General features: G+C 66.9%; 3 protein-coding genes across 7 annotated transcripts in view; 2 read left to right on the plus strand and 1 right to left on the minus strand.

The window, feature by feature from the left end:
* The window catches only part of Smim44 (small integral membrane protein 44), a 213710-nt gene that overhangs the window by 10140 nt on the left and 188184 nt on the right, over positions 1-15386 (plus strand). The gene's annotated exons all lie outside the window — the stretch shown is intronic.
* LOC124092501 (basic proline-rich protein-like) lies at positions 896-2072 on the plus strand (the record flags this gene model as incomplete). Its single annotated transcript, XM_046444186.1, is given in 4 exon segments — positions 896-1164; positions 1166-1278; positions 1337-1407; positions 1410-2072. Coding segments are annotated over 4 exon segments (1116 nt in total), but the record flags the coding sequence as incomplete, so codon positions are not given.
* The window catches only part of Nfic (nuclear factor I C), a 47713-nt gene continuing 41291 nt past the window's right edge, over positions 8965-15386 (minus strand). For 4 of the 5 annotated variants that reach the window (XM_046444164.2, XM_046444163.1, XM_046444162.2 and 1 more), the window contains exons 9-10: positions 14247-14331; positions 8965-11051 (exon numbers count right to left, since the gene is read on the minus strand). In XM_046444164.2, coding sequence (XP_046300120.1) covers positions 14281-14331 — 51 coding nt within the window. In that variant the 3' untranslated portion in view covers positions 8965-11051; positions 14247-14280. The remainder of the gene's footprint in view (positions 11052-14246; positions 14332-15386) is intronic. The other variant, XM_046444165.2, reaches the window with a different exon arrangement.

The raw sequence follows: 15386 nt of genomic DNA on the forward strand, positions 1-15386 counted from the left end.
TCTCCTCTCCTCCTCCTCCTCCTCCCCTCCTCCTCCCCTCCTCCTCCCTACTCTCCTCTTCTCCTCTCCTCCTCCTCCTCCTCCTCCTCTCCTCTCCTTCTCCTCCTACTCTCTCTCCTCTCTCTCCTCTCCTCCTCCTCCTCCTCCTCCTCTCCTCCTCCTCTCTCCTCTCTCTCCTCTCCTCCTCCTCCTCCTCCTCCTCTCCTCTCCTCCTCCTCCTCCTCTCCCCCTCCTCCTCCTCCTCTCCTCCTCTCTCCTCCCCTCCTCTTCCTCCTCTCTCCTCCTCCTCCTCTCCTCCTCCTCCCCTCCTCCTCCTCTCCTCTCCTCTCTCCTCCTCCTCCTCCTCCTCCCCTCCTCCTCCTCTCCTCCTCCTCCTCTCTCCTCTCTCTCCCTCTCCTCCTCCTCCTCCTCCTCCTCTCCTCTCCTCCTCCTCCTCCTCTCCTCTCTTCTCCTCTCCTCTCTCCTCCTCCTCTCCTCCTCCTCCTCCTCCTCCCCTCCTCCTCCTCCTCCTCCCCTCCTCCTCCTCTCCTCTCTCCTCCTCCTCCCCTCCTCCTCCTCTCCTCCTCCTCCTCCTCCTCCTCCTCTCTCTACTCTCCTCTCTCTCCTCTCCTCCTCCTCCTCCTCTCCTCCTCCTCCTCCTCCTCCTCTCCTCCTCCTCTCTCTCCTCTCCTCCTCCTCCTCCCCTCCTCCTCCTCCTCCTCCTCTCCTCCTCCTCCTCCCCTCCTCCTCCTCTCCTCCTCCTCCTCCTCTCCTCTCCTCTTCTCCTCTCCTCCTCCTCCACCTCCTCCTCCTCTCCTGCTCCTCCTCCTCCTCCTGCTCCTCCTCCTCCTCCTACTACTACTCCTCTATCTCCTGCTCCTCCTCCTCCTCCTCTCCTGCTCCTCCACCTCCTCCTCCTCCTCCTCCTCCTACTCCTCTATCTCCTGCTCCTCCTCCTCCTCCTGCTCCCCCTCCTCCTCCTCCTCTGCCTCCTGCTCTACCTCCCCTTCCTCTTCCTCCTTCTCTTCCTCCTCCTCCTCCTCCTCCTCCTCCTCCTCCTCCTCCTCCTCTTCCTCCTCCTCTTCCTCTCCCTCCTCCTCCTCTTCCTCTTCCTCCTCCTGCTCCTCTTCCTTCTCCTCCTCCTCCTCCTCCTCCTCCCCCTCCTCCTCTTCCTCCTCCTCCTTCTCTCTCCTCCTCCTCCTCCTCCTTCCTCTCCTGCTCCTCCTCCTCCTCCCCCTCCTCCCCTTCCTCCTCCTCTTCCTCCTCCTCCTCCTTCCTCTCCTGCTTCTCCTCCTCCTCCCCTCCTCCTCCCCCTCTTCCTCCTCCTCCCCCTCTTCCTCCTCCTCCTTCCTCTCCTCTTCTCCTCCTCCTCCCCATCCTCCTCCTCTTCCTCCTCCTCCTCCTTCCTCTCCTGCTCCTCCTCCTCCTCCCCTCCTCCTCCCCCTCCTCCCCCTCTTCCTCCTCCTCTTCCTCCTCCTCCTTCTTCTTCTCCTCCTCCCCCTCCTCCTCCTCTTCCTCCTCCTCCTTCTTCTCCTCCTCCTCCTCCTCCTCCTCCTTCTCCCCCTCCTCCTCCTCCTCCTCCTCCTCCTCCTCCTCCTCCCCCTCCTCCTCCTCCTCCTCCTCCTCCTCCTCCTCCTCCTTCCTCTCCTGCTTCTCCTCCTCCTCCCCCTCCTCCTCCCCCTCCTCCTCCTCTTCCTCCTGCTTCTTCTCCTCCTCTTCCTCCTCCTCTTCCTCCTCCTCCTTCCTCTCCTGCTTCTCCTCCTCCTCCCCCTCCCCCTCCTCCTCCTGCTCCCCCTCCCCCTCCCCCTCCTCCTCCTCCTCCTCCTCCTCCCCCTCCCCCTCCTCCTCCCCCTTCTCCCCCTCCTCCTCCTCTTCCTCCTCCTCCTTCTTCTCCTCCTCTTCCTCCTCCTCCTTCCTCTCCTCCTGCTCCCCCTCCTCCTCCTCCTCTGCCTCCTGCTCTACCTCCCCTTCCTCTTCCTCCTTCTCTTCCTCCTCCTCCTCCTCCTCCTCCTCCTCCTCCTCCTCCTCCTTTTCCTCCTCCTCTTCCTCTACCTCCTGCTCATCTTCCTCTTCCTCCTCCTGCTCCTCTTCCTTCTCCTCCTCCTCCTCCTCCTCCTCCCCCTCCTCCTCTTCCTCCTCCTTCTTCTTCTTCTCCTCCTCCTCCTCCTCCTTCCTCTCCTGCTTCTCCTCCTCCTCCCCCTCCTCCCCATCCTCCTCCTCTTCCTTCCTCTCCTGCTTCTCCTCCTCCTCCCCTCCTCCTCCCCCTCCTCCTCCTCTTCCTCCTCCTCCCCCTCTTCCTCCTCCTCCTTCCTCTCCTGCTTCTCCTCCTCCTCCCCCTCCTCCTCCTCTTCCTCCTCCTCCTCCTTCCTCTCCTGCTTCTCCTCCTCCTCCCCTCCTCCTCCCCCTCCTCCCCCTCTTCCTCCTCCTCTTCCTCCTCCTCCTTCTTCTCCTCCTCCCCCTCCTCCTCCTCTTCCTCCTCCTCCTTCTTCTCCTCCTCCTCCTCCTCCTCCTCCTTCTCCCCCTCCTCCTCCTCTTCTCCTCCTCCTCCTCCTCCCCCTCCTCCTCCTCTTCCTCCTCCTCTTCCTCCTCCTCCTTCCTCTCCTGCTTCTCCTCCTCCTCCCCCTCCTCCTCCCCCTCCTCCTCCTCTTCCTCCTGCTTCTTCTCCTCCTCTTCCTCCTCCTCTTCCTCCTCCTCCTTCCTCTCCTGCTTCTCCTCCTCCTCCCCCTCCTCCTCCCCCTCCTCCTCCCCCTCCTCCTCCCCCTCCTCCTCCCCCTCCTCCTCCTCCTCCTCCCCCTCCTCCTCCCCCTTCTCCCCCTCCTCCTCCTCTTCCTCCTCCTCCTTCTTCTCCTCCTCTTCCTCCTCCTCCTTCCTCTCCTCCTCCTCCTCCTCCTCCCCCTTCTCCCCCTCCTCCTCCTCCTCCTCCTGTCCTCTTTCTTCTCTGGCCAGGGGATGGAACCCAGGGCCTGGCAGAGTGTAGGCAAAGCTCTACCTGAAGCCACATCGCCAGCCAATCCTTTTATTCTGAGACAGGCCTCAATAAGTTGCCCAGGCTGGCCTGGAAATTGTGACCCTCCTGCTCAGATCCCAAGTGGTTGGGTGACAGCCATGCCTGGTGGCTTCAGCTGTTCCTTGTGAGGAGCTTGGTAAAGGCCAGCGTTTGAGATGCCGCTCTGGGTGGGGTTGTGGGTACACATGCCTGTTCAGCCAGGTGGCTCCACTTCTGTCTGGGACACCCCCAGGATGGCCCGCCAGGGGGCAGAGGACCCCAGGATGACTGACGTGGGCCCAGCAGTGCTCCTTGGTGCCAGGAGCCTCCTGCTTTTCTGCAGCCAAATGCTGAAGGAAGACGGGAGTTCCCAGGACAGGCCTCCCTCTGGTGGTGGCAGAGCTGGAGCCCTGGCTGCCCCTGGGATGCGGGTGGCTGCAGGTTCCCCAAGGTCAAGCCCAGAGGTTCTCCTCTAAGGACAGAGCTGTGAGTGGGCGTCCTTTTCTGTTCCACTGGAGTGCTGCGCAGCCCTAGGGAGGTGGCCCAGCCTCTCTGAACCTGTAGTTGGCTCCTGTTCTACAACATGGGAGACGGGAGGGAGTTCTGATCACCCCAGTCTGGAAGCTCTGTGGGACCTGAAAGAGGTCACAAGGTTGAAGGAGCCATCGAAAGGCCTGCTGCCCAGGAATCAGGACCCACCTCTGCTGCCCTGGGGAGTGGGGATCGGGCGACCTCAGGGAGCCCGGGTGCTGGGTTGCTTGGGCCCCTCCAGCCCCTCCCTAGGGTGCTCCCTCCACCTCCAGGGACACCAGCCCCACCCTGCCCTGGGGTCCTCCTCCTGCCCAGCTGCACCTGCAGCCTGCTGGGCCCTGGCTGGTCCTGCACGGCCTCAGCTGATGCTCCCTGCTCATCTGGGTCCTCAAGCTGCGGGGGACGTCTGTGAGGCCTCAGCAGGAGGGAGGGGTGGGAGGGGTGTGGGTCCCACCCGGATGCCTGCGCTGCCGGCCTGCTCCTGCCTGCAGTGGCTGCTGGGCCTGGGGCCATCTTGGCCTCTGCCTGCTCATCTGGGGGTCACCCACTTAGTGCATGTGGCCACCACAGCTGGGGCCCCACCTCCCAGAGCCCTCGCCTATAGGGAGGCAGTTGGGCAGCTGGAGGAGCACAGGCCGCCACAGGGCTTCACAGCGCCTCACAAAGGCCCTCCGGCCACCTGTCCTAATATGGGACTCAAACAGGACAGTAGCATTTTTACCACCCGCCCCAGCCACTCATCCTGGTTGTCCACCCCCATCCCCGAGACCTCTCCCTTCCTCCTTCCTCCTCCTGTGCAACCCTGTAGCCACCCTGCATCCTCCACTGCCCCCCATCCACCCCCCATCCACCCCTCAACCCCCCTATCCACCACCCAACCCCCCACCCCCCACTCCCGCCACCCAACCCCCCACCCCCCACTCCCGCCCATCCCCTGTCCCCCATCCCCTCAGGGCCCGGCTGCCCACGTGCCCACACCATCCTGAGCTCAGGAAGCCCAGCAGGAGGACGCGGAGGCCTGGCTCCTGCAGCTCAGGCCTGGGCTCCCACCTCCCCTGGGGGGAGAGGGCCCTGGGGCGCAGCGTGCCCAGGCCCCGCGGAGCCTGCCGAGGCCGGCCCCTCCCTGCCGCCTGTTCCCTGGGTCCTCCTCCTCTGGCAGTGGGAAGGGCGGAAGAGGAGGCTCGGGAGGCAGCCAGGGCAGCTGGAGGAGGAACAGGGCTGTGAGCCGAGGGCCAGGTGGACCCGTGCACGGGCCTCCACGCCTCGCCGGCCTGCTGTGCCCAGCTGCCTCTGTAGGAAGGACATGGTCCCCCCTCGCCACTGGGAAGGAAGGAAGGAGCCCTGGGCAGCAGGGGGGCTTGGCTCACCCACCCTGGGCTCCGTGGGGTCCTGGAGTGCTTGGGACAGGGGCGGGGTACAGCACCCAGGCCCCCAGGAAACGTGTGGCCCCCACACCTGGGTGCTCCTGGGCTCCGTGGCCCCCCACCCCCCTGGCCCCAGCCTTGAGGGGTGCCAGACTGGAAGGCCGGGCACACAGACATGGCCGACCTGGGGGGCCAGGCCTCGGGAGGGCTACTGGGCAGGGGTGGCTGCAATGCGGCCAGGGGTCTGCGGGCGGACGGGACACCTCCCTGGAGGTGGAAGTGGTGGAACCGAGCCAGGCCCCTCCTCTGTCCACAGCCCATGGCTCCCACCTCCCTCTGGTCAAAGCCCAGGTCCTCCCTGCCTCCCTCCTCCTCCTCACTCTCCGCCGCAGCCCGCGGGCTCTCCCTGTGCCACAGCCCGCCAGGCCGTCCTGCCCGGGGCCCTTGCCTGTGGCCTCTGCCAGGGGCTGTCCACGCTGCTTCCTCGTGCGAGGCCCCCCCTGGCCTCTGCACTCCCTTGCTCCTGGCTTGGAAGAGGCTGAGCGGGGCCCAGAGAGGAGCCGCTGCAGGAAGGCTCACTGGCCACTGCCAGGGCAGCGCTCCGTGGGTGCTGGGGACACAGGGCCAGGCCACTCTCTGGTGGCATCATGGGCCCTGCAGGGTGCTGAGCAGTGTTCCTGCCTCCACCGTCTGGACCAGGACACCCCAGGTGTGACAGTCACCAGTGCCCCAGACCTCCTGCCCTGGGGAACACTTGAGCCACTCCCCCTCACGGTGCCACAGGCCACAGGCCCAGGCCAGCCCCGCTGGGCGCGGAAAGAGGCTCCAGGCAGCCGGAGTGGAAGCAGAGCTTGTTTAATCTTTATACATTTTTCTTTTTTTTTGCCTTTTATTGAACCTTTATGGCCCCCCATTTTCTTTTTTTTGCATAGGGAAACAACAGAGTAACAACAGCCAGAGTCACCTCCCGCAAACGGGACTCGGCAGCGCGTCCGCAAACCAGAACCGGTACCAGGCCACGGCGGGGCACGAGCCAGCCCGCGGGGCGCTCTGTCCCCTCGCTCGCCTGCCGGGGAGGGACTGGGCGGCAGTGGCCACAGGCTGGCCAGAAGCGTCCGCGTGGTTCCAAGCAGGGGTGTGCGCGTGTCCTCGGGTGTGCCACAAGCAGAAAGCAAGGGACAGACTACTGTCCTGCTGTGAGCAGATCCAAAACCAACCCGAAAACTCAAACAACCTCCAGGAAACAAGAGGGACAGGGTCCCCAGAATCCCCAGCCAAAACTACAGGGGACAAAGGAGGGGGACAGAGAGAGAGCGGGGGGCGGTGGAGAGAGAGGGAGAGACAGAGAGAGACGGGGAGAGGGACAGAGAGAGACGGGGAGAGAGAGAGAGGGAGAGAGAAGGAGAGAGACAGAGAGGGACAGACAGAGGGACAGAGAGAGACGGGGAGAGAGAGACGGGGAGAGAGAAGGAGAGAGAGAGGGAGGGAGAGAGGCAGAGACAGAGACGGGGAGAGAAAAGGAGAGACAGAGAGACGGAGTGGGGGGGAGACGGAGGAGGGGAAGGGCCCAGAGGGAACTGACCCTCTCCCTGCTCCTGTCCTGTCCCCCAGCGTGCTCTTGGCCAGGTGAGGGGCAGGCAGGGAACAGGGGTGGGCTGGGCCCCCTGCTCTTGGAGGGGCTTTGGCTTCTGGCTGGGCTCAGGGTGGGAGAAGGGGGCTCGCATGCATTTGGGGAGTGGGCTTTGGGGCTCCTGCTGGAGGGGCCCTGCCCAGCCCGCAGGTGGGGTGGGAGGGGGGCCGGGGTCGAGGTGGTGGGAGGCGTCCCCCTCTCCGGCCTGCCCTCCTTCCCGGCCCACGGGCTGGGCTAGGGGACACCGGGTGGGGAGGGGCCCAAAGCCGCGGCAGCAGACCGTGAGGCACTGCGCGGAGTCTGGTTTGGTATCGTGGGCAAGGGGTTCTGCTGGCGCAGCTTTGGGGCTGCCTCCGCCTGCCCCGGCAGCCCACCCCACCCTGCTTCCAGCTCTCGCTCACTTGGGGACAGGGTACAGGGGACAGGGTACCTTAGAGGGGGACTCGGGGCATCCCAGGGAGAGGAGGAGCTGGATCCAGGCTGGATCTCACTCCCAGCACGAGGGGGCAGCTGGGCAGAGGACCCGGCGGGCGGGGAGTCCGGTGCCACCCGCAGGCCACAGTCTGCGCTGAGGCCCGAGGACCTCAGGCGCCTGAGAAGCCGGAGCGGGGAGGGCTGGCATGCTGTCCCCCCAGACCTCTGGGAGACAGTGTGCAGTGGCCGTGGTGTGGTGGGGATGTGCGAAGGTCCCCCGCCGGGAACAGTGTAGTGGCAGAGGCTGCCACCACCTGCCGGGGAGCTATCACCCAAGGTGGCGGTCCTTCGGCCCCAGGTCCTCCCTGTTCCCTTGGGCATTCCTTTGGGATCTGATTGTCCAGCCTGCGTGTGGCTCTGGACCCAACCTGGGCAATGGGCCCCTGCATGCCTCTCCCCCAGACCAATGGGACCGGGCCACCCCCTTCTGGCCTGGCCAGCCGGGTAGCGAGGGCCCCACCTGGGGAAAGGGGTGGAGCAACTGGCGTGAGTGGGGCCCCAAGGGCCGCCTGAGGGGCCTTGCCTGCTGTGGCTGGGAGGCTCGGCTCCTCCCTGGGGGCCGGAGGTGGGCGATGGGGTGTGGGGGGGCAGTGGGCTTGGGAGAGGACCTGTCTGGGAGATGCCAGTTTCATGCAGGAAAGAGAAACCACCCCCCACCCCCCACAGGACAAAGACACCCACCCTGTGCCCGCCGCAGGCCAGCAGGGACGCTGGCTCTCCGTGTGCGGGGGCCAGCCACTGTGGCTTTTCTGAGAATCAGGGCAGTCTGAGAACCTGGTGGCCCCAGGACAGTGCGCTGCCTGGCATGGACCCGCCTGCCACCCTCGTGAGGGCCTGAGAGCCGTCTGTGGCTGGGGCTAGGGCAGTGCCCGCGGCTGTCTTCCTGAGGGGTGTGCTGAGGTACGCGGCCACGGAGGGCAAGACGGTCCCGGGGACCATGCCACCCACTCCGTCTGCCCCTGCCTCCCAGGTGACACTCAGGAGGAGCACGATGGAAAGCCAGAGATAGCAATGTCAACCACGAGCCCAGGGCAAGGGTGGTCCCTAAGGGCAGTCCACGGCCAGACTGGGGGCCCTGGCGGTCTCCTGGAGCACAAGGTGGCTTTCCGGAGAAAACTCAGGATGTCATGCAGTGCTCTTGGGCCAATCCTTGTCCTGGTGACCTGTGTGGGACGCCTGGGGCCCGGGGGGGAGTGGGGGGCCCAGGTCGGAGACTCCTGCCCATGTGGCTGCCCACTGACCACCTGGCTACTGTCTTAACTTTGGTCAAGTAAAGAGCAAAAGGAACTGTAATTAAGGAGGGGGGAGGGAGGGGGAGGGGAGAAGGGAGGGGGAGAGAAAGAGGACAGAGAACGCAGGTCAGGGACAAGCGACAGCCTGGTGACCACCGGGGCCAATTGAGGCTCGTGACTCGGTGCCCTGGTGGCTGCAGTGCCCTGCGGCCCCGGCCGGGCCAGGCCCAGCTGACCGGGGACAGGTGTTGCATAGAGTTGCCTTTCTCTGCGCTGCGGCCGGCACCTCCTGCTCACAGCTGGAAGACGGAGCTGGCAGTGCCCCCGAGGCTGGTCCTTTGGTGAGAAGGTAGGGTGCGGGTGGGGAAGAGGAGGTGCCCTGGGTGGGGCAGCAGTCTGACCCTGACCAGGTGTGCACGGGGGGCGGGAGGTCCACCTGCAGGCTGCAGGCGTGGCTGGCCTGTGCCCGGTGTGGGAAGTCCTCCCTGGGCCAGGGCAGGGACTCAGATGACCCTTGTGGAGCATGGGCCTGGGCTGGGGTGGCAGAGGTGAGCACCAGGGAGCCCCGGTGCAGCGGAGCCAAGGAGCTGGCCGGGCGGGCAGGGCGCAGACCGAGGGACAGCTGCCTGTTCAGAGCTTGTCTTCTTTAAAAAAATCTTTTTCTTCTTTTTTTTTTGTTTTTTGTTTTTTTACAAATAGAAGTACACCCCGTGGACTGTACCCGTCCCGTGGCCTGACTACGCGTGCACACATGCAGCTGAGAGCCGATACTGTTGAATAATACTTATTCTCCGAGGCAAGGCACATCATGTGGTAGAAAACTTCGTGCAAATTAGGAAACATGGAACTTTTTAAAGGACTTTTTGATTTTTTCAAGAGGGGGCCGGGAGGCGGAGGGACAGAGCAGGTGTATCTGCCATGCAGGCGCCACCGTGGGCGACGCCGGAGCCGGGCCGCGGGGTCCTAAGCACCATGCAAAGTAGGTAAAGAGCTGGTTCTGTGCGCCCCGACCCCAGGTCCCCCGTGCGGCCCCTCCCCACCCCCACCCTGGCTGAGACGCTTCCAGATGCCTCTGCTTTCCCCGAGAGTGGCCCACGCTTTGGTCCCCAAACGGTCACCCAGTGGAGGGGCCCTGAGGATGGACGGACGGACAGACAGAGGGACCAAGGGTTTGAGGCTGAGGATGGCAGGACCCTCTGGGCAAAGGGGCAGTGGGGGGCCAGCGAAGGGTCTTTCTCCAAGTGACCAGCAGGTTGGCCAAGGCCCCGGGGCCAATTTGGGAAGAGAGTCTGGAAGCTGGGGTGGGGGTGAGACGGTCGGGGGCAGCATGGGGTGGACGGGCCTGGAGGCCCTGTCCTGCATGATGGCTTTGGCCCGGGGCGGGGCGGGTCTTGGGGTTGTCCCCAGCGCCAGGCATGAAGGGTGTCAGTTGGGATGTGTGGGCCAGAAGGGGTCCTTGCGCTTGGGCTCAGTGGCCCCCAAACACACAGCACCGCCATCGGGGCCCCACAACAGCAATCCTAGGAGGGGACGGTGGGATGGCTGGGCCGGGGTCAGGGTCCCCGGCGCCCAGCTTAGTGTTTTGGAGCAGCTCAACGGAAACGCGTAGCAGATGAGAGGTCCTTGGGCTGCAGGTGGACGCCCAGGCCTGTCCCCAGAGCCCTCCGCCCAGGCCCGCTCCCCTTCCAGGTGGCTCTGCACCTCCCCTCGCGGGACGTGAAAGTGCACAGGGGTCCCTGGGGGCGCAGGCACGGGCTGCTCCAGGTGTAAGGCACTGGCGAGGAGGCGGGGGCCTGCCCAGAGCCCGGCCCGGGGTGCCTGGGGCACGCCCAGCGCAGCCCTGGGGTCCCATCTCTCTAGCTCTGGGGACACAGCAATGAGGGGCCCGTGAGTGGAGGTGGCTGGGAGCGGGGGTGGGAGCCCGGCCACACTGTCCCAGCTGGACACGGGGCGGCCGGTGGGGATCAGGCACTTAAACCACTCTCTGGCCTCCGCCTGGGGACAGGGAGGCTCTGCGGCCCCTCCACTCAGTCTGGCCCACCCCATCCTCAGAAAGTGCGTCTCCTGCTGTGCGCGGGCTCCTCCCTGGGTGCCAGGCGGGCGGCGGGCGGCGCCAGGCGGGCTGGGGTCTAATTGCATAGAGACTTCTCCTCCCGAGGGCTGAAGGCAAGTCCCCAGCACAGCAGGGCCAGGCGGGTCCTCGGGGGTCTGGGAGGGCGTGGCCAGCCTCAGGGCCCTCCTGGGCTCCCCAAGTGCCCGCCTGGCGTCCTTCCTTGGTGAGTGCCAGCGATGGACCCCTGCCACGTCCAGGGCCTCCCCACTCTGCTCTGCAGCCCTCCCCACTCGTCTGCCCACCGCGCCCTCAGTCCAGGTCTCTGCTGCCCGAGGCTGGGGTCCTGGCTGACCCCTTCCCGCCAGCACCTGCCTCCCCTCTTTGGCAATCACCATCCACAGAGGGGGACTGGCCGGGGTCCCCACGTTGGTGGCGGTGGCGCAGGCCCAGGGGGAGGTGGCCTTGCTGGGCGTTGCCCGTCCGTTGACCCTGGCCACAGGCGCCAGGTTGTGCTCACCTGGTCTCTGGGCAGCGCTGGTGCCACGGGGCAGCGGTGGCCGTGGGAAGGAGATGAATAACTTAGGGAGACCCTGTAGCGGCCTCCCGCGGGCCGCGGGGCGTCGGGAGGGCACGGTGTGTCTCTCGTCCTCCTCCCTCGTCCTCCTGCGCCAAGCTGGGAGTCGGCACGGGCGGTCTTGCTCGCTCTGATTTCCACCAAGAATGCGGGTGGGGGCCGTGCCCCGGGTCCCCAGGACGATGGAGGAGAGGCGGGAAGAGACCTCGGTCATCCCAGGTACCAGGACTGGGCAGCGTGGGGAGAGAGAGAGAGAGGGTCAGGTCCTCCTGGCCTGGCCTGCCCGTCCACGCCTGCCCCTGGCCCCTGCAGCCCCCTGCATGCCCCGGGCACGTGCCCGGCCTCTGTAGCAGCTGCCAGAAACGGTTCCAGCCAAGGCGGACTCGCGCTCACGGGGACAGCGCCAGCACAGCCCGTGCATGTGGGGCGGAGCGAGAATGGCCCCACGTGCCCTGTCACCCGGGTCCAAGCTGCCCTGCGCTCTGCTGGCTGGCTCCCGTGACCTCAGCCTGGAGCAGCAGGAAGGGGAGGGGCTCTCCTGGTCCCCACCCTCTAGCGCAGAGGAGCGGCCAGGCCCTGGGACGGAGGCCGTCCATGCTGTGGACCGTCTTTCCCATTCAGTGCCCCCGAGACCTCCAGGCACAGGGCTCTTCCCTGCCCATCCATAGAGTGGGCCTAAGCTAATCAGCTGTCCTGCCCAGGGTGACCACATGAGGTGGCTGGGCAGGGACTCAGGCTGCAGGGCCCTGGGTCCAGGCTCACTGTCCTGGACAGAGGCCCCCGGTCCCCCTCCCTCGGCAGCTTGCCTGAGGAGCCCCCTGCACCGCCCGGGGAGGTGGGCACTGCAGATAGCCCCCCCCCCCCGCCCCCACAGGAGTGGCAGCACACACCCCCGCCCAGGAAAGGACCAGGCTCTGCCCCTGTGTGGGCAGCTCTCCCTCAGGGCTCGGCCCCTCCCTCCCTCTGAGGCTGGGCGGGTGACCCACGGGAGTCCGAGCCCGGCCTCTCCTGAACCCACACCTTGGCTCTGGCCCCCACCTCCAGCCAAGTTCAAGTTCATCTCGGCCATTACCTCATGTCTGGTTTCCGTTGGCAACCAGACAGGCTCTGGGCGTGACCCTCCCCGTGGTGGATGCCTCCCTCCCTCCCTCCCTCCATCCCTCTCTCCTCCCACCCCTCTGGCTCTGCCTGGCTCCAGCCCTGGTCAGGACGGGGTGACCTCGCCTCCGCCCCTCCCACTGCAGCCTGGTGAGGGCCACAGCATCTTGGCCTGGCTGTGGCGGCCACTGTGGCTTGGGTCTGTGGCTTGGCCCTCCGACCCCAGCTGCTCCTCCGCCGAGCGGGGTGTGGGGAGCCGCTGAGGGGTTCTGCAGTCCGGGGGTGGAGGGCCCGGCGCCTGAGAAGGACGTGGGTGGAGGAGGGGGCGGCTGAGCGAGGGCCAGGCATGTGGGAGGGGTGGAGGGCGCAGCCTCTAGGAGTGGCCAGCAGGGGAAGCGCTGACCCTGCAGGACGGCCCTCCCCACCCCCACCCCCAGGTCTGGCCAGCTCGGGCAGCGCTGCTCCCAGGACACACGAGGGGCCCTCCCGCCCCACAAGGTCTCCCAGCCACGCGGCTTCCCCTCAGTGCCCGCCGCCTTCCTCCGACCCTGACCTGGCTGGCCGCCCACTAGCGTCCTCCAGGGCTCCCCGCGCCCCAGGTGAAGCCCACGCTGCCTCTGGCCAGCTTGGCCCCGGCGGCCCCTCGTTCACGGCGTCTCCCAGAACCCGTGCTGCCCGCCTCCCACTCGCCTCCGCTGCCAGCCACCCCGGGTCCTGCCAGCCCTGTCCCGCCCTCTCCAGGTGCTCCCAGGGTCCAGCCGGCAGGAGAGGATGGACAGGGGAGAGCCCAGGCACCACCCAGCCTGCCTCGGCCTCCCTCCCGGCTCAGGGCTCAGGCGGTGAGGCTGCAGGTGGCGCTGCCCCCGGCTGGCGCTGTCCAGAGGCAGGCAGTCAGAAGGCTTCATGGAAGGCAGAGGCTGACCGTGGAGGCCGGGCCGCCCCTCCTCATCAGCTTTCAGTTCTGAAGCAGGGGGGCCATCCCCGGGCTCCTGGGGGCAGGGCGCTAGGTGGCACAGCAAGGGGATGCCAGGCTCCGGCGGCACTGGGCGCAGGGGGCGACCCCGCTCTCGGGCAGGAGGGAGTGTGGGGAAGCCCTGCTCTTTGTCCTTCAAAGGCTCTCCGGGAGATGCTTAAGGCCAGAGGAAGAGACTGTGGTTCAGAGCGTGAGGCAGAGCTCCCCACCCCCATGACCCCTCAGCGCCTACGTGCCGCCTGCCGCCCTCAGCTGCGTGTCTCCCCCTCTGCTGGTCCCGTGGGAGAGAGGCTGGGTGGAGGCTGGGGAGGCCCCAGGGGCACAGCTGGGGCGGGCACGGGGCACCTGCCTCCACACTCGGCCCCTGTGGCCTCCAGGAGCAACTGACAGTCACACAGGGCCCAGGTGACCAGGGTAGAGGGACGCTCCTATCCCAGCTGGGGACTCAACTCTGGTGGCCTCCCCGGCCCCTGCCTGGGGGCTCCACCCGAGAACCTCGTGTGGCTGGGGGTCTGGACACGGGGGTCTGCCCACGACCAGCTCTGCAGAGCTGCGGTGCCCTGAGCTGGCTCTCTGTGGCCAGGCCTGTGAGGCCGGGCTGTGGCCACCACTGCTCTTAGTCACAAATCCTGTGGCCTCCTCAGGCCAGGGAGCGGGCCTCTGGGTCCAGCAGAAGCAGCAGACCAGGCCCCGAGCGGAGGGCAGGTGCAGGGGTGCTTGGGCCTGGGGCTGAGGCCTTGCCAGGGCACTTGCTCCTCTCCGTCCTGCTCCCTGCCGACCGCCTGGCACACACTCCACCTGGGAGGACAACTGTGCCTTGCCTGACCCTGTCCTCTGTCCTGCTGACCTGCAAGGAAGCCCCTCCTCACAGCCCGCACCTGCTCCACCACCTGCTGGACCTGGTAGGGCGGGATGCTATTCTGGAAGGTCCACCCACCCATCATGGAATGCCCTGGCAGCCAACTCCCTGCCCCTCCCTGGCCAGAGCATGGGAGGGACGAAGGCTGGGGTGAAGGCTCTGGTGATGTGCTGTGTGACCCCAGGCAAATGGCCTGCCTCTCTGGGCTTTGGTTTCCCCTCTATACAAACGGACCCTTGGTCTCTGTCTCTGGGGCAGGAGATGCCACTAGGAAGTGGTGGGCAGCTCAGGCCTGCTTCACATCCCTGGGCGTGGTGTGCCCCCGGAGGCCAAGGCGGGAAGTCCAGCCTTGCCTGGTGTCCCAAGAAGCCAGTAGCGGGCTCAAGGCCCTGGTGGGCTGTGGGAGGCGGGCCCTGCGCCACAGTGGAGGGTGCAGGCCCAGCAGGCGGCCTCTCCCTGAGCCCCCCGCCCCCCGCCGGCCTTCGGCCCCTACCTGTGCCTGATACACGCCCGCGGATCCCTTGGTCCTAATCCCACAAAGGAACGGTTTGCAGGGGACGTGTCGGGCGTAGAGTAGGCTGCAGGGAGGAGAGAGACCGAGAGCCCGTTAGCGAGGGGGCGCGGGTGGCAGAGAGGGTCTCTGCTGCCCGGGTCACAGAGCCGGCCCTGTGTACCCAACTCCCGTGGCTCCGAGCCGCTGGCCCCCTGGCTGATCCGGATCCTGGGGAGCGGGGGTCCTGACTGTCATCAGCCAGCACTGACTCCAGGGCCAGGGGTCCCGGCCGAGGGTGCCGAGCGGGGCAGAGGGAGACCGTGAGTTACTCGGTGTCCCTCTCGGGCACGGCCTGTGCCGGCGGAGCCAGGGCCATGAGTGACTGAGGACGCGTGGGTACCACTCCCTGCTGGAGGGCACGGTGGGCGGCCGGCTCCCTGGTCTAGCGTAAACCCCGCGGGTTCTGTCACTGCACAAAGACGCGGCCCCGACGGACGGCTGTGGGCCAGGCGGCGGTGCGCTGAGGCCGGACCTGGGAGGTCCAGGGCGGCTTCCCTCTTGGAGGGAGGTGGGGAAGGCCGGGGTGCACAGTGGGAGGCGGGAGGGAGGGCCCTGTGGTCCCTCTCTGTGACGCTGTGACGCGGTGGCTGCAGGGGCCCAGGGCGGTCCAGCTCTTGTCCCTTCCTTCGGTGCTGGGGTGGACCCAGGGCTCACGCCGACCCCACCCTCACTGAGGTGCACCCTCCAGTGCAGTCCCAGCAAACGCCACGCCCACCCTTTGACGGCCGGCTGGGCGGCCAGAACTGCAGGGCGCAGGGGCGACCCCACTCCCGCCACCACACAGAGCGTCCTTCTGACCCACGTCACAGCCTGCTCCCCGCAGTCCCCAGTTAGGCACCGTGACCAACCCGTGTGGCTGAGCGGACTGAGGCTGGCCTAGTGGCGTCCCTGAGGTCACACGGCGCAACCGGGGCTCAGAGAAGGCCGGTCCCCACGTCCCACCCTGGGGGGCAGGGGTGGCGACGGCCGGGGGTGAGCTGGCCCCCACCGGGAGGAGCTGGCCCAGGAGGGGAGGACGAGTGCTTGAAAGGAAGGAGGGTGGTGGGCGGGGCCAGGTCCGTGGCCCCAGCAGCGCGGGGG

Source organism: Marmota monax, unplaced genomic scaffold (assembly GCF_021218885.2).
Source record: "Marmota monax isolate L192 unplaced genomic scaffold, Marmota_monax_Labrador192_F-V1.1 WCK01_AAM20220418_F8-fsc00102, whole genome shotgun sequence".
Taxonomy (NCBI): Eukaryota; Metazoa; Chordata; class Mammalia; order Rodentia; family Sciuridae; genus Marmota; species Marmota monax.